This window comes from Opisthocomus hoazin, chromosome 19 (genome assembly GCF_030867145.1).
Source record: "Opisthocomus hoazin isolate bOpiHoa1 chromosome 19, bOpiHoa1.hap1, whole genome shotgun sequence".
Taxonomy (NCBI): Eukaryota; Metazoa; Chordata; class Aves; order Opisthocomiformes; family Opisthocomidae; genus Opisthocomus; species Opisthocomus hoazin.
In genome coordinates, this window is record NC_134432.1 from 13,472,241 (window position 1) to 13,488,228 (window position 15,988).

At 48.3% G+C, this 15,988-nt stretch overlaps 2 protein-coding genes across 7 annotated transcripts in view; one reads left to right on the forward strand and one right to left on the reverse strand.

The window, feature by feature from the left end:
• The window catches only part of AK8 (adenylate kinase 8), a 79,767-nt gene extending 66,504 nt beyond the window's left edge, over window positions 1-13,263 (reverse strand). For 2 of the 6 annotated variants that reach the window (XM_075439667.1, XM_075439662.1), the window contains exons 1-2: window positions 5,287-5,387; window positions 2,724-2,808 (exon numbers count right to left, since the gene is read on the reverse strand). In XM_075439667.1, coding sequence (XP_075295782.1) covers window positions 2,724-2,808; window positions 5,287-5,364 — 163 coding nt within the window. In that variant the 5' untranslated portion in view covers window positions 5,365-5,387. Of the gene's footprint in view, window positions 1-2,723; window positions 2,809-4,553; window positions 4,576-5,286; window positions 5,388-8,784; window positions 9,076-12,911 lie in introns of those variants that run through there. The other 4 variants (XM_075439664.1, XM_075439665.1, XM_075439663.1 and 1 more) reach the window with 4 other exon arrangements.
• On the forward strand, window positions 5,612-11,421 carry SPACA9 (sperm acrosome associated 9). Its single transcript, XM_075439668.1, has 4 exons — window positions 5,612-5,676; window positions 6,182-6,337; window positions 9,181-9,374; window positions 9,962-11,421. Exons 2-4 carry the CDS (start codon window positions 6,194-6,196, stop codon window positions 10,341-10,343), a joined length of 720 nt encoding a protein of 239 aa, XP_075295783.1. The 5' UTR covers window positions 5,612-5,676; window positions 6,182-6,193; the 3' UTR covers window positions 10,344-11,421.
• Window positions 13,264-15,988: the final 2,725 nt, after the last annotated feature.

Here is a 15,988-nt window from a genome sequence, read left to right on the forward strand (position 1 = left end):
ATCTGACTTGGAAGGTTTAAGAAAAACTCCCCCCTCATTGGTTCTTGCAAGTGCAACAGAACTAGTACACAATGTAGAAAAATACTTTAAAAGGATACATCAGCTGTTTTTATCACCTAATTTCTTTCAAATGTAATGTGATTAAATCCTAGGTTTTTTTTTAATCTAACACCTTGAAACTCCAGCCCGGTACTTAGGAATTATTTATAAACAGCGTCATAAAAGAGTGCTCGGGTGCCAACACTAATCAACTTCTTCAAACCACTTCAAAGAAAATCAAAAAACCTTTCCATCCACAGATCCTTTTGAGGTTTAACTAGGAGCATGATTTAAAATTCACAAGAAAACCCTTAGGTATTGAAGCTTTAATACACAGCTTTCTTGGACAAACGTTTGATAAAAAACGAAACATACCATTATATACACCATATCATGCTTTAATATTGCCCAGGGCTACTGTAAATGCTCACTTTGTACTAAATCTGGTTTTCTCTCTGCTTAGTGGCTGGCAGCAGATGGGGCAGTGTAATTCACTGATTTACTCATTTGCACACTTGTAAGGCTCCTCTACAGCATTCTCCCTAAACATACGACACAAGGGCACAACCAGAACACCACCGTATGTAACGTTTAACCCCCTCCAATCAGCAAATAGTCAGTATTTAATACTGGAGGTCTGAACTAGCAGCTAAATGAAGTCAGAAAAATCTAGAAAATGCCTTTTTCTTCAGCAACAAATCATATTTCATTCGATGTTTAGTCCTGACAAGGTGTTACAGGATTTACTCTTTCAAGTAAAGTAAGTTTTAACATTCAACAATGGTTTTAGAAATAACAAAATTAATCCTGGAATAACTCAAAAGAACAGCTGGACTCACCGAGTTTAAGTCCAAAAGATTCTATGATTAATATTAATGAGACAAAATTTGCTTAACATGTAAGAGAAATCCTTTGTCAAACAGGAAAAGCGCATAGTACACAATTAACATTCTTGCAGAACTTTTTTACATTTCTTCAGAGCCTTGGCTGTAAAGGAAGAACTCAAACAAATGCCACTTGGATCCTGAAAGCTTTTTGCATTAGCACAAACCAAGATACAATCTATAAAACTAGCACCTTTGTATATGAAAGAAGTATCAGTCTTCCTATGGTTCTTTCAGGCTTTTAGAATGATCACATGAAAGATACCAGTACAGAGCCTTAAGCACAAACACTTAGCCACACATTTGACCTATGAGATTTTCAAGACAGTTGTAAACTGTAATTATCATTAGACTTGTTTATATTTTTGAGAGTACTTTAGATCCTATTATTAATTAAAAAGGTTTTCTAACTTCACACCTGGGATAGATGCTATGCTTCTTTTCCACACATCTCTGTTTGAAATTTTCTCTAGGGCTAAAACTGTCTAGCAAGGCAAGATCATGAAAATTCATCACTTTACTGATGGCTTTAATAAGGTTTTTTTTTCTTCTAAATAGTCAGCACCTTCCACCATGATCAAAAAGTAAAATCAACTCTGCTACAGATTTCTGCTACATTATTTTCCACATAATTTATTCTTAAAACAACATTTTGGCTTTAATTTTAATTGGAGTGCCTTCCCTTTCTTAATAGGTTTTTCCAGACCAAAAGCAGACAGCATTTTTCCTTTGACAAACAACTGCTGTAGTTCTATCTTTAGCCTCTAAGTACTGAAGTCATGAAATGGAAACCTGCCTAATTCTGTTCAAATAATACTGTGGAGCTTACAGACAAATGTTAGCTCACTGTGAAAAAATTTTATCTGCATGCTATCAAACTGCATGAAATTCTTCTGCGTATTTTCCATGGGTCTATAAAACAGATTGATTACTCATGCTGCCCACATCAGAAAAGGCTGGACACAATTTTCAGGATCTGATTTTCTTTTTTTTTTTTTTTATATTTAGCAGCATTTCAATCACCATCCATCTGATCATCACCACTAAGAGCTCACAGTACCTCTAATGATAATGATTTCATTGATGCTGCAGCAGAACTTTCATAATGGTTTACTATGGTTTTAAAGAAACATCAAAGCAACATGACACCATCTATCCTTGACAGCTCATGCAGAACAAAAATTATAGTTCCGTTGTGCATATCCAAATATAATCTGCCTAAGGGTGAACGGTTTGTAAATCAAATAATTTGATTGAGGGTACACGCTTTTATTGTGCGGAATACAGACTTCCTATTCAATTTACCAGGTTTTGTTACACATGCAAGTAGGCATGCTCACTGTTCCTTCATCTGAGATGCCACTGAGCAGTGGAACTCATTAACAGCAGCTAGTAACTAACTAATCAAAATAACAGAGAATCTGCCAGCCCAGGTAGAATAGGAAACCAAATTTACACCTGACAAAAGGAGTAATTAGCGAGCTTAAAGACAACAGGAAATATCAGATGGGGCACAGAACGCATTAATAATTGATACACTAGAACTCTTTCTTATTCCCTTAGAGGGTTTCATTGTTATAACTGTTAAAGTGCATTTTTTATTAGATTACCCACTAAAAAAAGAAATTAAAAGCATCTTACCTATAACTATTCCAAAACGCTCACCTTTTTCTTTTTTTTTTTCCCCTCAAGACACCATTTGAAAAGTTTTATCCATCACTTGCCAACTGAAGCGCAGCTTTCAACAGCTGTTTACAAATACGGAATTGAACTATTTATGGTGTCTCAGTTTTCACTTACCATCATCGTTGTTTTGCTTTAAATGGTTTATCATAAACTCAATGGGATCGTCAGGCTTATGAATTAATAGTTCTTCAAGCATATTCTGAAAATAAATAGGACAAAGTCAGAGGAAAATTTAACATAGCTATGCAGTCATGTTATACTGTATTTTCACAGCAGTGTTACAGTGATGATCTTAAAGAGTTTATAAATGCTTATTCATTTCCTCAAGGCCCCTTTCACAGATAAAATTGAGACTAAGAAACCTATTTTTGAAGCTGAAAAACTGAAGTAAAGCATAGTCAGAAAATCGCTAATAAAAAAAATAACCTATTTGTTTTAATTCATTTCTGATACATGTAGACACCAGAAAGGTTTGGCTGGAGCAGTCTGGTGTAGATAACAGTTGAGTCAGCATTGACATAAAAACCACACAAGGAGTTCTGAAAACAGAGTCAGCTTAAATTAGTATCTCTGCAGTGCAAGTTCAACTTCCTTCTCAAGCACATTCCCACAAGTTTCCGCCTAGCCTAGGGGACCGCAGAACAGGAGAGACCTGCAGAAAACACAAACCCAACAACCAATCAAAGCCACAAAAGCTGCACATCTCACTATTGTACAGCACTAGCCTTCCTCCCACATGAAAAACTAAGGGGGCGGGAGGAATAAAAAAGGAAAAAAAAAAAAAAGCTTAAAGCATTTCCTTGAATGTCTGCTTTGGAGCCCATTTTCATATGCAATATTTGAGGCTACGCAGGGCCTTGCTTCTGCTCCCGCCGACAGCTGTGGGGATCTGCCACTGGTTTCAGCAAGGACTGTAGCTTTACAGGCTGAGAACGGAGTAACACCAAGAAACATCGACTCCACAGATTTTCTCACAGGACATTTCAGCACAGCCAAGAATTTTGTAATTAAAACTAAATATCAAACCGCACCTAATGTTCTAACTGTGATTACCTACTGAAATGCTCACACTGGAATAGGACATCTTTCTCTAAAAATCAGTCATAACACTTTAATATTTGCAAGTAAATCCCATAAAATCTGTATATTCCATAAAATTTTATATTCTAACCAGTCTTCTTTTATTGAAGCAATCCATTTTCCTGTTCTGCTTCATCCACTTCATTAGAATAATTAAAACACTCAGTTTTGTTTATAAACTGTTTCACATGCAAGTTCTGGTGCTTCAAGGTCTGGGTAACACACATCGTAAAGTATGAAATCTGTATTTTTATTGGAAGTTAATTTAAAAATTATTACTTTCTGGCAACATTTATTTCTACCAAGAAATCCAAATTTGGCACTAGAAGTATCAGCAGCTTTAAAATTAACAAACCTAGAAAATCTGGTCTTACCATGAAACAAACCTGTTCAGGCTGACAATGACTGATACTTTCACTCTTTCGTGCCCAAATCCTACCAGCACTTACACACACACTGCATTTTATCCAGATTAATTTTGCACGGGCAGTTCTGTCAATCACTGGGGCAGGTTCACGGTTTCACGTTTTGGGTTTCACATTTTGGGTTTTCTAAATGTTTACATTTAGAACACTAATTTCACGCTGTATTTGTTTGCACTATTATGTTGCTACAACACAGCTGAAGCGTGAAAAGAAAACAACACTTGGAGTGAACCCCATGAGCATCGCGTGCAACGTGAGGTCCTGCAGCCGCGTCCAGCGCCTCGCGGCACACAAAACACAGCATTGCCATAAAACCCCACCAATATTATGCCACGGTGGTGATATCAATGGCCTTGAAGTGAAAAAAAAAAAAAGAGGGGGAAGAAAAATGAGTATTTGTGGGCTTTCCAGGGAAATCTGAGAAAGTAACAGGCCTTACAAACACCCGAGTGGGGAGCGGCGCTGGCAGCGGTGCGCAGGGCGAGTCTCTCCCCGGGCTCCCACCGCCGAACGGCCGCGGCACGCTCAGTCCTCCCGCACAAACCTCCCCACGCCCAACAGCAAGGGCTCTTCCCCGGCTCACGCAGCAAACCGCACCCGCCTCTGCGGCCGGGAAACCGACCCCGCCCGGCACCAGCCCCGCGCCCGCCGTTCGACCCGCACCCACCCAGAGGGAAGGCGCGGAGACGCGGCTTTAAGGGGCAACGCCGACAGAGCGGCTGCAGCGCGCTCCCTCACCGGGCCCTGTCCCGGGAAGGGCAAACGCCTTCGGCTCAGCTTTTCCCGCGCTTTATTTGTCACTGCCACCCCCCCGCCCTCGGCCGTGCCAAGCCGGCCCCGCCCGTCACGGGCGGGGCACCTTTCCCCCCGAGGCGGCCACCTTCTCCTTCAGAAAACTCGCCATGGGCGACCCCCAGCAACTGCCAGGCAATTATTAAGATAAATTAATTAATTAAGAGAGCGTTCGGCCAGCGCAGCGCCCCTCAGCCAGGGACACCCGCCCGCGCGTTCCCACACGAGCCCGGTACAGCCCGCCGGGTCGGGCTCGGGCCTCCCTCGGGCAGCACCACGGGGCGCCGGGGGGAGGCCGTGAGGAAAGCGGAGTGCCCCTCACCGCCCCCCCGGGCCGCTCCGGAGGGGATGAGGGGGAGGAGCAGGCGCCGTCCGTTCACCTGCAGGAGCCGGAAGAGCTCCCGCTCCTCCGCGTAGGCGCCCACCGCCGGCGGCCACGGCTGGGCGGGGGCGTCCATGGCCGCCCCTAGCAACCAGCCCCGCCGCGGCGTTGCTAAGGAGTGCGTCACCACGCCGCGACGCCGAGAGGCCACGCCCCACCCAGCCTCGCCAACGGCAACGGGAGGAAGGGAGTGTTTACGTCATCGAACAGCGACGAGCCCCACCCCGGCGACGTCCCGCGGTTGCCAGGGAGACGGCGACGCGGTTGCCGGGGCGACGGCGGCGCAGCGGGAGGTGCCGGGGCGGCCCGGGGGAGCCCGCTCAGCCGCCGCCCGCACCCGCCCCTCTCTGCGGGGTCGCCGCGCCGCCCCTGCCCACCGCGCCGGCCGGTAGGAGCCGCGAGGCGGGCGGGGGGCGGGGGGGTGCAGGGACGGCGTCCCCGAGAGCGCGGGGTCAGCGCCGGGAGACAGCCGAGCCCGTCGGGCAGGGACGGGGCTGACCGGGGCCGCCGGCACCGCTCGGTGCCGGGGCTGCCAAGCCGCCCGGGCCGCCGTGCAGCCGTGTGGAGGGAGGGGGGGCCCTCGGTGCGTCGCCACGCCACGCCTGCCACAGACCCGCCGGGGCGGAGGGCACCCGGTTGCCAGCGGTCCCCACCGGGCCCTCGGCCTCTGGCGTTACTCCCTCGTTACTCACTGCCCGGGGCTCTGCGACTGCAGAGCTCTGACACAACACATCTTCTCTTTTTTTTTTTTCCTTCTTTTTTCTCTTTTTGTTATTTAAAGTTTTCCACCAACTTACACAATTCCAACCCAGGTGAGAGATCACGTTACACACGTAGAACTGCATCATTTCTAAAAAGCAGCTCCCTTTCTCTCCTTCTCTCCCCAAACCCAGGAGGGGGGAAACATGAATGAGGTAAAGGAGGCTCTGAGAAACATCGAGCAGAACTACAGGCTCTTCCTGCAGCAGCAGTTCACGTTCATGGGAGCACTGCAACGCACCCGAGAGAACGCGCATGACACGATCAGACCTGTGGCAAGCATCAGCCAGGTACAAAGCATCCAGCACAAAGTTCTCTGCCGCTGAGAACAGGGAGTAGCACAGCACTGTCCACACTTGGGCCTCATTCAGGGATGAATAAATGTTTTTACTAAGAGAAGATACACAAAAACTCTCTAGTAACATTTGTGCATAACTCTGCAAACCAGTGGCAAAAGATGAAGTAGGGGAGAGAAACACCTATGTTCAGTCTCCCCATTTACAGAGAAGGAATTTTATTGCTGAGCATTGCTTTATGATTTAATTTAACACTATCATTTCGCTGCAAAGGCATAGCCAGAAATACAGGGTACAAGAAAACCATCAAACCAACCCTCCTTCCCCAGCCACACATGGAATCTGTAATCCTTAACTTGTAGTAACCAGCATGCTTGCCTCTTCCCCCTGGTATTGGTGCTGCTGTATCTTTCTATAGTGCTTATTAAAAATAATGGCTGTGTTACAGAGGTAGCATGATGGATTGAGGGCTGCAAGTCCCAAGTGGGCTAAGGGGTTTTCTGGGCTGGTAAGTGAATTGTCTTGGAATTTTTATAACACAGGATGTTTTAAGTACTGCAAAGAACTTAGACCACCTGCAGACAGAGGGGAAAAAAAATCTCAATAAAATTAGAATTGTGGCTGTGAAACAGCAGAACCCAGGCACAAAACCCAGATGGATGCCAAAGCCAGAGTCAAAGCCAAGCTGTTATTAGGATTAGGACACAGAAGTGAGCTGGTTGTCTTTTCTAAGGGCTGATTCTCTCTGATATAAAGGCTTTGCTTGTAACATTAAAGAGGATCAAGACAAACATTACACTGAAGCATTTTTCCAAAAATAAGCACTGAGATTTTGTATAACATTATGCTGTTTTTTAAAGTCCCAGGTGGCATTGAGCAAGCTTGGACTCTGCTTCTTGGCAGGGGTGGAAGGCCTGCTTCTTGTGGGGGGGAAACCTCGTAGCTAATGACTTCAGCAATTCCACTGATCCACGGCATCATTTGCGACACGGTAACATGTGAACATGGTGGTGGCAAACTGTACTGCACGGATAGCCCTGAGGGTACAACCACGTTACCCCAAGGGGAGGATGGAACAGGAAGAAGAGCAAGTTACTGGGGAGAACAGGGAGCAACTGGTGCAGCACATACTGGTGATGCGTTGTACAGGAACGGAACCACTGCCAGAGAAAGTTCACAGGGGACAAAATATGACATCTATTTTATTTTGCCACTGTTCGCCTGAAGCAGCCCAACCCTATTTTTAATTTTGCATGGGAGGATGCAAGAATAAAAGCAGAAAATGTAGAAATATGTGTGCTCAGCCTACGGCTGACTTGCCTGCCACCTTTCTTTGCATGTAAACATAGACAGTACAGAAAAAAAATATATTGCACTTAGGTGGGAATACAGCTGCATTTCTAACCCCTAAAAGCTGTTTGTGGTAGCATTTTTAGTGTTGAGTGATGACATTTCTCAGAGAAAAGAGGAGAGCATAGTAAGGTGGAAGGTTCGAAGAGCACACCACAGTCAGGCAACAGCAACAGCTCCTGAAGGCTTCTGGATGGAGCTGGGTATGAAGTCCAGTCCCAAGTGGTTTTGTGAGACAAGCTCCTCAGCCAGCGATTCAGATCACCCAGCACTGCAGAGCCTGGCTGTGGTCATGGCATCGGCCCAGCGCGGGGGCTGTCTGTGGACGCCCCTGGCTGCGGCTCAGCTGCCCATCAGCAGTGGCCTGACGCAGCGCTGGGCAGCCCTGGCAAGCCCGTCGTCGTGTAGTCCTGTCCCCATCGTGGTTACGCAGGTGCGTTAACTCTCCGCTGTTGATGTGGACAAAAAGAAGTCCTGTTATCCCATCGGTGAACATCCAGGCTAAAATGCCATTCTCTTTAGGGCTACTTCTGCTCACAGCAGCGGTAAAAAATCCTGCCACTCACATGGACACAACGCTCCGCAAACAGTGTGGAAGGAGGAATCTGTAGTGGAAATGGACCCGTAGGGGCCATTTTTTATTTTTCTTACAAACCTGATGAGAATTTCCCCAAGCACATAGCACGGCTTTTCTGTATGCAGGAACTGTACCGATGTTGGAACAGCTGCTTTGTTTTTGTCTCGAAATCTCACAGAAAGCACTGAAGGTGTTAGAGTCCAGCTATGACTGCCAACCAGCCGCTCAGTATTTTATATTCTGACCACTCATGTCTGAAGTGCCTGTAATTTCTTTGGAGAAGATACTTAATCTCTTGGCATAACGTTTCGTCATGCAATGCCATTCACTCTGTGTAACAAAAATGTTGAAGGCAAATAGGGAATGTCCTTGCTATTACAGGTTAGTAAGGATAATTTAGGTTAAATGGGTTTAGTTTGCAGTCACATCTAGTGGTGCCAGACAAAGAACTATGAGGAATGCATGATGCAAAGCCATCACTCCAAACCAGTCCCAGTTTAGTGGCTGCCCTCACCTCCTACCTGGCTCTACTGAGGCAGCCGTGGCAGAGGGTGCCGTGCTCGGGGCAGGCAGAAAACTCCGCTCATGCCCAACCCGTTTCTGCGGTGCTTGCAGCAGAGCTGTGGTTTTGGCCGCAGTACTCCTACCATTCTTCAAAGAGGGAGGCAGGCTCACTGGTGTGCTGACGAGCAGATCCGTTACCCCAGCCTTCTTCAGTCATGATGAATGACAAATGAACATCTCAGGCATGCTCTAGAAATCTTACTGCCTGCCACGGTATTGCAGTTTCCATGGCAGCTCATGCCTGCAGAGTCACAAGAGAAAACAGCTTCTGGTCACTAACCTAGGCAACTTTGCAGTGCAAGTTAAATGTAATTTAACGTGCATGACTGTCTTTCTCCACGTACAGGTACAATCCTACAGGGACCATCACTGTAACAATTCCACAGACAGGCGTATCCTCAACATGTTCCTAAACATCTGCGATGATCTAAGCAAGCTCTGCCACAAGCTGGAAACTCTGCATTCTGGTAACAACAGCATTCTGGAGAGATGCAAGCTGCTCCTTAACCACAGCAATGATCTGAGCACCATCCGAGCTAAGTAGGTCTCTCCATCAGCTTAGTTTCTTTAAGGCAATTGGCAGTGCTGGGGGACAGTCACAGGGATTCATATTCCCCCTTGACTTCTCCATCATTCTGCTACAACACCTTTCTGAAGTGCGCAAGGTGCAACCCAGTTTACTATCCCAGCTTTTGGGAAAACATCACCAGCCTCCATTCACAAAAATGGAGTTTGTTTGTGTGTTCACTCCTCTGGTTTGTTTATCTGTTCTTTCATGGTGCATGGAAGGGCACATACAGGCAGGTTAGAACCCTGAAGTCCCACGCAATGCTCGGGCAGTTTACCTCCTCCTTCCTCCTATTCCTGCTCTGTATGTAGCTAATTGCTGTGGGGCAAGTGTCTGCACGCGCTCTTGGGCTCCTCAGATCGAGCCCAGCAGCCAGGATGGTGTGTTTGGCATGACTCATGCCTCAAGATGCAATTCTATCCGTGCCTTTTTGTTCTGGGGGAAGTTGCTGGCTGTGCCTTTCTGCTCCTCCCTGGGGGGGGTCTCAGGGTGGCACTGGGGGCTCACCAGGTGTGCGTTGCTGGGACTGCTCTGCCAGTTGTTTCCTTCTGTCCCACAGATACCCCCATGATGTTGTGAACCACCTGAGCTGTGATGAAGCAAAGAATTATTATGGGGGTGTGGTGAGCCTCATCCCCATTGTTCTAGACTGCATCAAGGAGTTGGTAACCCACGCGGAGAAGCTGCCACAGCATGTGCGTAATGGGAGTGGTGGAAGTGCCATCTCTGAGAAGAGGGCACCCCAGGATGCACCGGCTAGGGCAGCCATTTCCCAGAACCCACCTCCTGCACCCCTTAAGGCTCAGACTTCAGCTAGTAAAAAACATAATGTACAGGTGCAGGGGAGTAAGCATGTCCAGAAGAAACACCTAAATGACACAGAAAATCACAGTGGGAAACTTAAAAGTCCCTGGAAACCACCAGGTAGACATGCCCTTTAAAGGATCAAAGTTCATGCATCTTGTGCTTACCACCTTTAATCGGGTGGCTGATTAAAGACAGTGAAATGAATGCTAGCGATCCTTCCTATCTGAGTCCACTTTCTGAAGCGTTAGCCTTGCAAGCCAGCCTTGGACAGATCCATTCTTCTTTCTCTTGCTGATGTTCCCACTCTCCTCCTTAAAGCTGTATCCCAACAGAAGGAGCTGTAGCACTACAGCTGGTCCCTTTGAGCAGCACTTCGGTGAGAGCAGGGAGTAGCCAGGAGCAATCGGGTTCTAATCTCTCAGATACAAATCTTGGGCAAGCTCCTTGAACTGGGGCCTTACACTTTCCCAGACTTCTTTCTGAGGAACACCCACTCACTCGCCAAAGCCAGAGGTGTGAAGAACCTGCATGTCTGAAGGACACGAGGCAGAGCAGCAAAAGGCCTCTCGTTGTGGATTCAGACATGTGCTTGAGATTTAGACTTGTTCCTAGAGGTGCCTCACCCCTGCTGAAATTGCCAGGTTATTTGGACCAAAGAATCAAAGTCTACAGGACACTAACAACGTCTCCCTCACATGCCACCAGCTACAGAAAAGGTCTGCGTGCTTTAGCTGCACCAGCTGTGGTGTGCTGCGTCCTTCTTGCATGTTCTCGCACCATTGCCGGTACACACCACTCAGAACATCTTCCCTTACACCTGTTTGACTTCTTTGCTGTCAGAGCTGGAGACGTAAAGGAGAAGAAACTTCATTTTGCATTTAGTTTGGTGTACTGGCAACATCCAAACTTGAATAAAACACCCCTGTCCTCCCCAGCGCTCTGCAAAGCTAACAAAGTCATTGCCAGTCAGCATGATTCACGGGAATCTGACGGGAGCAGAGAGACTGGGAAAGCTGTGGCCATTTCCAGATCATTCCTTTTCAAACTGCAAGTTAAAGTGTCTGTGCTTTCCCTTTTTCGAGACGAGAATCTGGCTTGCTTAGCTTTCCAGGATGTTATGCAGCTTAGTTCATTAAAACTGCAAGGCATTTGAAATAGTCTCCTGCGGCTTTTATCCCAGCACTTTGCAATTCCAGCACAGTGACTTTATACCAGTGCTGAAACAGCTTTCTTTTCAGCCTGTTTAGGGAGGGTCAGCAGTGTCCAGGCTCTCCCCATTCTCTGGAGCTGACATGCATTTTTGGTGGTGCTTTTATTCAAGCGCTATTAACTACAGACTTAAGATCTCAATGATGCGGTGTCTTCCCTGTGTTTGACACTATTTTCCTCTCCCACAGGCAAATTAGCTCCTGTTCTTTGCTTCCTGCTGGAAGACACTCCTGAATAAACAGTTTCCCCTTGCATACCTGGCTCAATTTGGTAAAACTGTGAGAAAGCTTTTAGCTTAAGATGACCAGATTTTAGCAGCCAAAAAAGAAGGGAGAATTAATACAGAGCAGGAAGCACAGGGAGGAATGACAGCTCAGACGAAATGGGAAGTATTTTCAGAACCATTTGTATTCCTCACACAACCACACCTTCTTTTGCACTGCTTTCCCTTCCCCTATCCACGTGAGCTACTATACACCTGTCCACACTGGAGTGGAAGCCTATTTTTAGGAGACATCATGATCCAACTGAATTGAACCTTGGTGAACTCAAAACGGTAACGAAGCTGCCGAGGTCACACGGAGACTCCTGGGCACTGCTGGGGCCACAGCCAGAGGAATGTGACTGTCACCCCCTCAGGCTTTATTCGAGAGCCCTGTTGCAGAGGCAGCTTCAGGCAGAAAAATCCAAATTGCTCGCAGCTGCCCTGTTGTGTTCCGTGTTGGACAAGTGTCCGATGACAGCTGCTGTCTTGGAAAGTTTTTCAGAACAAGTCCACGCTATGTGGACTAAAAGATGACAGGTGGTGGGGATGCAAAGGACCCTGTTTCCAGATCCTGTTTCCAGCCATCCTCACTCTGTCGTATAGTTTAAATTTGAACGCGCAGGCTCTGATGAAACCACAATTACCCTCCAGTCTGCCGTCCACTTTCAGCTTCCACGGCACAGCACCAGTCGCTTGTCAGAACAGACCCACCAAACCCTGTCGGCAGCTCCCCAGCCCTGCTGTTCAAAACGCCAAGGCAGTTGCCCGTTCGAACTTGACAAAGGTTGCGATACACACAACGAACACAGCTTCCAAACCTTAACAACAATTTCTAGCCTAGCCCTTTCCTTTCAATCAGTCTTACGCAGCCAAAATTTTAAGACACAAGCAGAAAAATGAGCACATAAAACTTTCAGTCTGAGGTTTGGTAATGACATGACCAGAATCGGTTGGAAGACTGCAGAGTTAAGTCTCACAAAAACATCCAGACAAATTACTTAATTTCCATACAAGTTCTCCTCTTCCAGAGTGGATGGACACTTCAAAGGACAAAAAGATACAGCAAGAATTGTTTTTCTCTACTACAAATCAAGCTGTTTGAAGAATTTACATAAACAGGATGTAAATGCCAAACACAGAAGTACAATAAAGTTTTACTTTAGCCTCTGTGAGCATCAAATTCCGAGACACACACAGAGAAACCAGGCAGGGCACCAAGCTGACTTACCCAGAGATCCGACAGCTCGTCCAGCAAACACACGCTGCTGTTTCATTCGAGGGCTGAAACGGAGATGCGGGCTGGTGGGAGGCGATGGCAGCAGAACCCGGGCAGCTGCAGGCTGCGAACCCCCTCTGCGCTGCCCTGGCTTCAGCCGAGGGTCAGACCAGGCTCCGGCCAGCCGGCAGCCGGGCTGGTTGCAGCGTCCCGAGCCCCGGGAGGCTGGGGGAGCGCTGGGACCCCCGAGGAGCTACGACCGGGTGGCGGCGGGGCGGGGGGCTCTCCGGGGGAGGAGAGCGGGCGATTCGCGGGAGACGCGGAGGCCCCGGGGGCCGTTAGCGCCGGTGCGGGGCGAAGCCGCGGCCTCCTGGGGCCTCTGGCGGCGGCGGCGGGAACGGCCGGGAGCGGCGCGGACACAGCCCGGCACGGCACGGCCCGGCCCCCGACCCGGCCTGCGGGCCTGCCCCGCCCGGCCCCGGCCCTTCCCCGGCCCTTCCCCGGCCTACGGCCCTGCTCCAGCTCCGGCCCACGGTCCTGCCCCGGGCCCGCCCCGCCACCGCCCCCGCCACCGCACCCCACGTCGGCGGGCGAAAGTTGGGGGTAACGCCGGGCACAAGCGGGAACCGGGCACGGAGAGCGGCTCTGCGGAGAGGGGCCCTGGGGGCAGCGGCTCGGCGGGAGCCTGCAGCGCGGCCTGGCAGCCCGCAGGGCACCAGGCACAGCGAGGGGACTGTCCCCTGCGCGCAGCGCTGGGCCCGCCACCGCTTGAGAATCACAGGATCGGTAAGGTCGGAAAAGACCTCTCAGGTCATGAAGTCCAGCCGTCACCCCAGCACCCCCATGCCTGCTAAACCACCTCCTGAAGTGCCACATCCACACGTTTTTGAATCCCTCCAGGGATGGGGACTCCACCACTGCCCTGGGCAGCCTGGTCCAATGCCTGAGCACTCTTTCAGTAAAGAAATTTTTCTTAATATCCGATCTGAACGTCCCCTGACACAACTTGAGGCCATTGCCTCTCATCCTGTCACTAGTTATTTGGCAGAAGAGACCAACACCCACCTCACTACAACCTCCTTTCAGGGAGCTGTAGAGAGCGAGAAGGACTCCCCTCAGCCTCCTCCAGACTGAACAGCCCCAGCTCCCTCAGCCGCTCCTCATCAGACTTGTTCTCCAGAGCCCTCCCCAGCCTAGCTGCCCTTCTCTGGACACGCTCCAGCACCTCCTTCTTGTAGTGAGCAGCCCAAAGCTGAACACAGTATTCGAGCTGTGAAAGATGATGAAGGTGAGAACGATGTGAATGATGGTCCTTGAACACGTCCAGAGGAGCACAGTGAGGCTGGTGAGGGCTGGCAGGCGATGTCCTCCCAGGAGTGGCTGAGGGCTCCAGGCTCCACTCATTTGGAGAGCAGGGGGCTGAGGGGTGACCTCACAGCTCCCTGCAGCTGCCCGAGGAGGGGACACGAGGAGGGAGGTGCTGAGCTCTTCTCCTGGGGACCTAGTGATGGGACACATGCGAATAGCTCAAAGCTGCACCAGGGTAGGTTCGGACTGGACTTCAGGAAGCTTTTCTTTACCAAGAGGGTGGTCAGACCCTGGAACAGGCTTCCTAGAGAGGTGGTCAATGCCCCAAGCTGGTCAGGGCTTAAGAGGGATTTAGACAATGCCCTTACCACGCTTTAACTTTCGGTCAGCTCCATATTACTCCGGCAGTTGGACTAGGTGATCATTGTAGGTCCCCTCCAGTTGAAATATTCTATAAGCAATTTTTAAAAACTTCTGACAATCCTCGTCTCCTCCCCAGTCCCAAATCTAAATGGGCTTTTTACCACTTACTACACATAAACAAACCCAGGAGCTACAGCAGCGAAGCGTCCCCAGTTGTTTTCCCCAGGCACGCAGGGCAGCTGCAGTGCCATCCACAAGCAGCTGTAATTTCAGAAGAGCGATCGGCTGTTCCCTGTCACCATGGCCCCGCTCCGCCAACTCACTGCTTTATAAACACACCCTAGGCACCATGATAGCTTTGTTTTGCGAAGAGCTCTGAATTCTCTTGGTGGTGGCGTAGCACCAGTTTAAACCAAGGGTTTAGTCAACTGCCAGCCAAGCATTGCGCCACTGAGAGGGAGCGCACAGACCATTTCGAAGAAACCATAGATAGTGTTTGGCAGACATCAAAGATCATGCAGTGAGTCTAAAGCGAGCCGGTGCACTTGGACTAGAGAGGTCTTCAAGAGAAAGGTTTAGCCAAGCACACCTCACAGACACTGACATCCCAAAGACTGCCAGTCAAAATTATTTGGAATAAAGTTCTGTCTGAAAAGCAAAGCCTATGTGGATGCTAACTAGGCCTTGCCTGACTCGCAAAGCTCTTGTGTGTAGGAGTGTATGAAGAAAGTAACTCAACTCCTGCTGATTTTCTAAACTATTTCGTAACCGCTTACTTTTAAAACCCACCACTGCACTGGCAGCTCAGCAGTTCCAATAGATCAAGATCAATCAGCGAAAATACTTGAAAAAATTCTTTCCTTCCCTAGTATCTACTGCCTGTTTATTCCTTACAGCTGGGCTATGAACTACCAAATGTACCACTCGGCATTAGTGAGTAAGGAAGGTGCTTTGTTTTTCTTTTTGTACCCTAGTGGATGTACTTCTGTGGGTAACATCAGTTTGTTTTTTTTTACACTAGCAAATGCAGTTTTTCAATGCTAAGCTTGTTAAGCAATACGCAAAATGGATTTAAAAAGAGGTAAGAGCAAGTCAAAGTCACTTTCTGCTTTGTTTTCATTTCACTTACACCTTGGTGTAGAAGTCATCCCAGCGCAGAAGGCCCAAAGCCAGCTTTCCGTATCGCCCAAGCCCAAGATAATGTTTATGGTAACATTTATATGAAATTCTCCATGAACAGCTACTCAGCCAAAGGGTGTTTACAAACAGACTCTGTGTCACTCGCGCCATCCCCTTGCACGTGTTGTTCAAATTTAAGAACGGAATGCCGAGATTCATGTATGAATTTCTAAATTGCTTTGAGCAACCTTTCAAATAGTAATTTATTTCAGAAAAAACCCCTCAAAACAGCAAGGAAG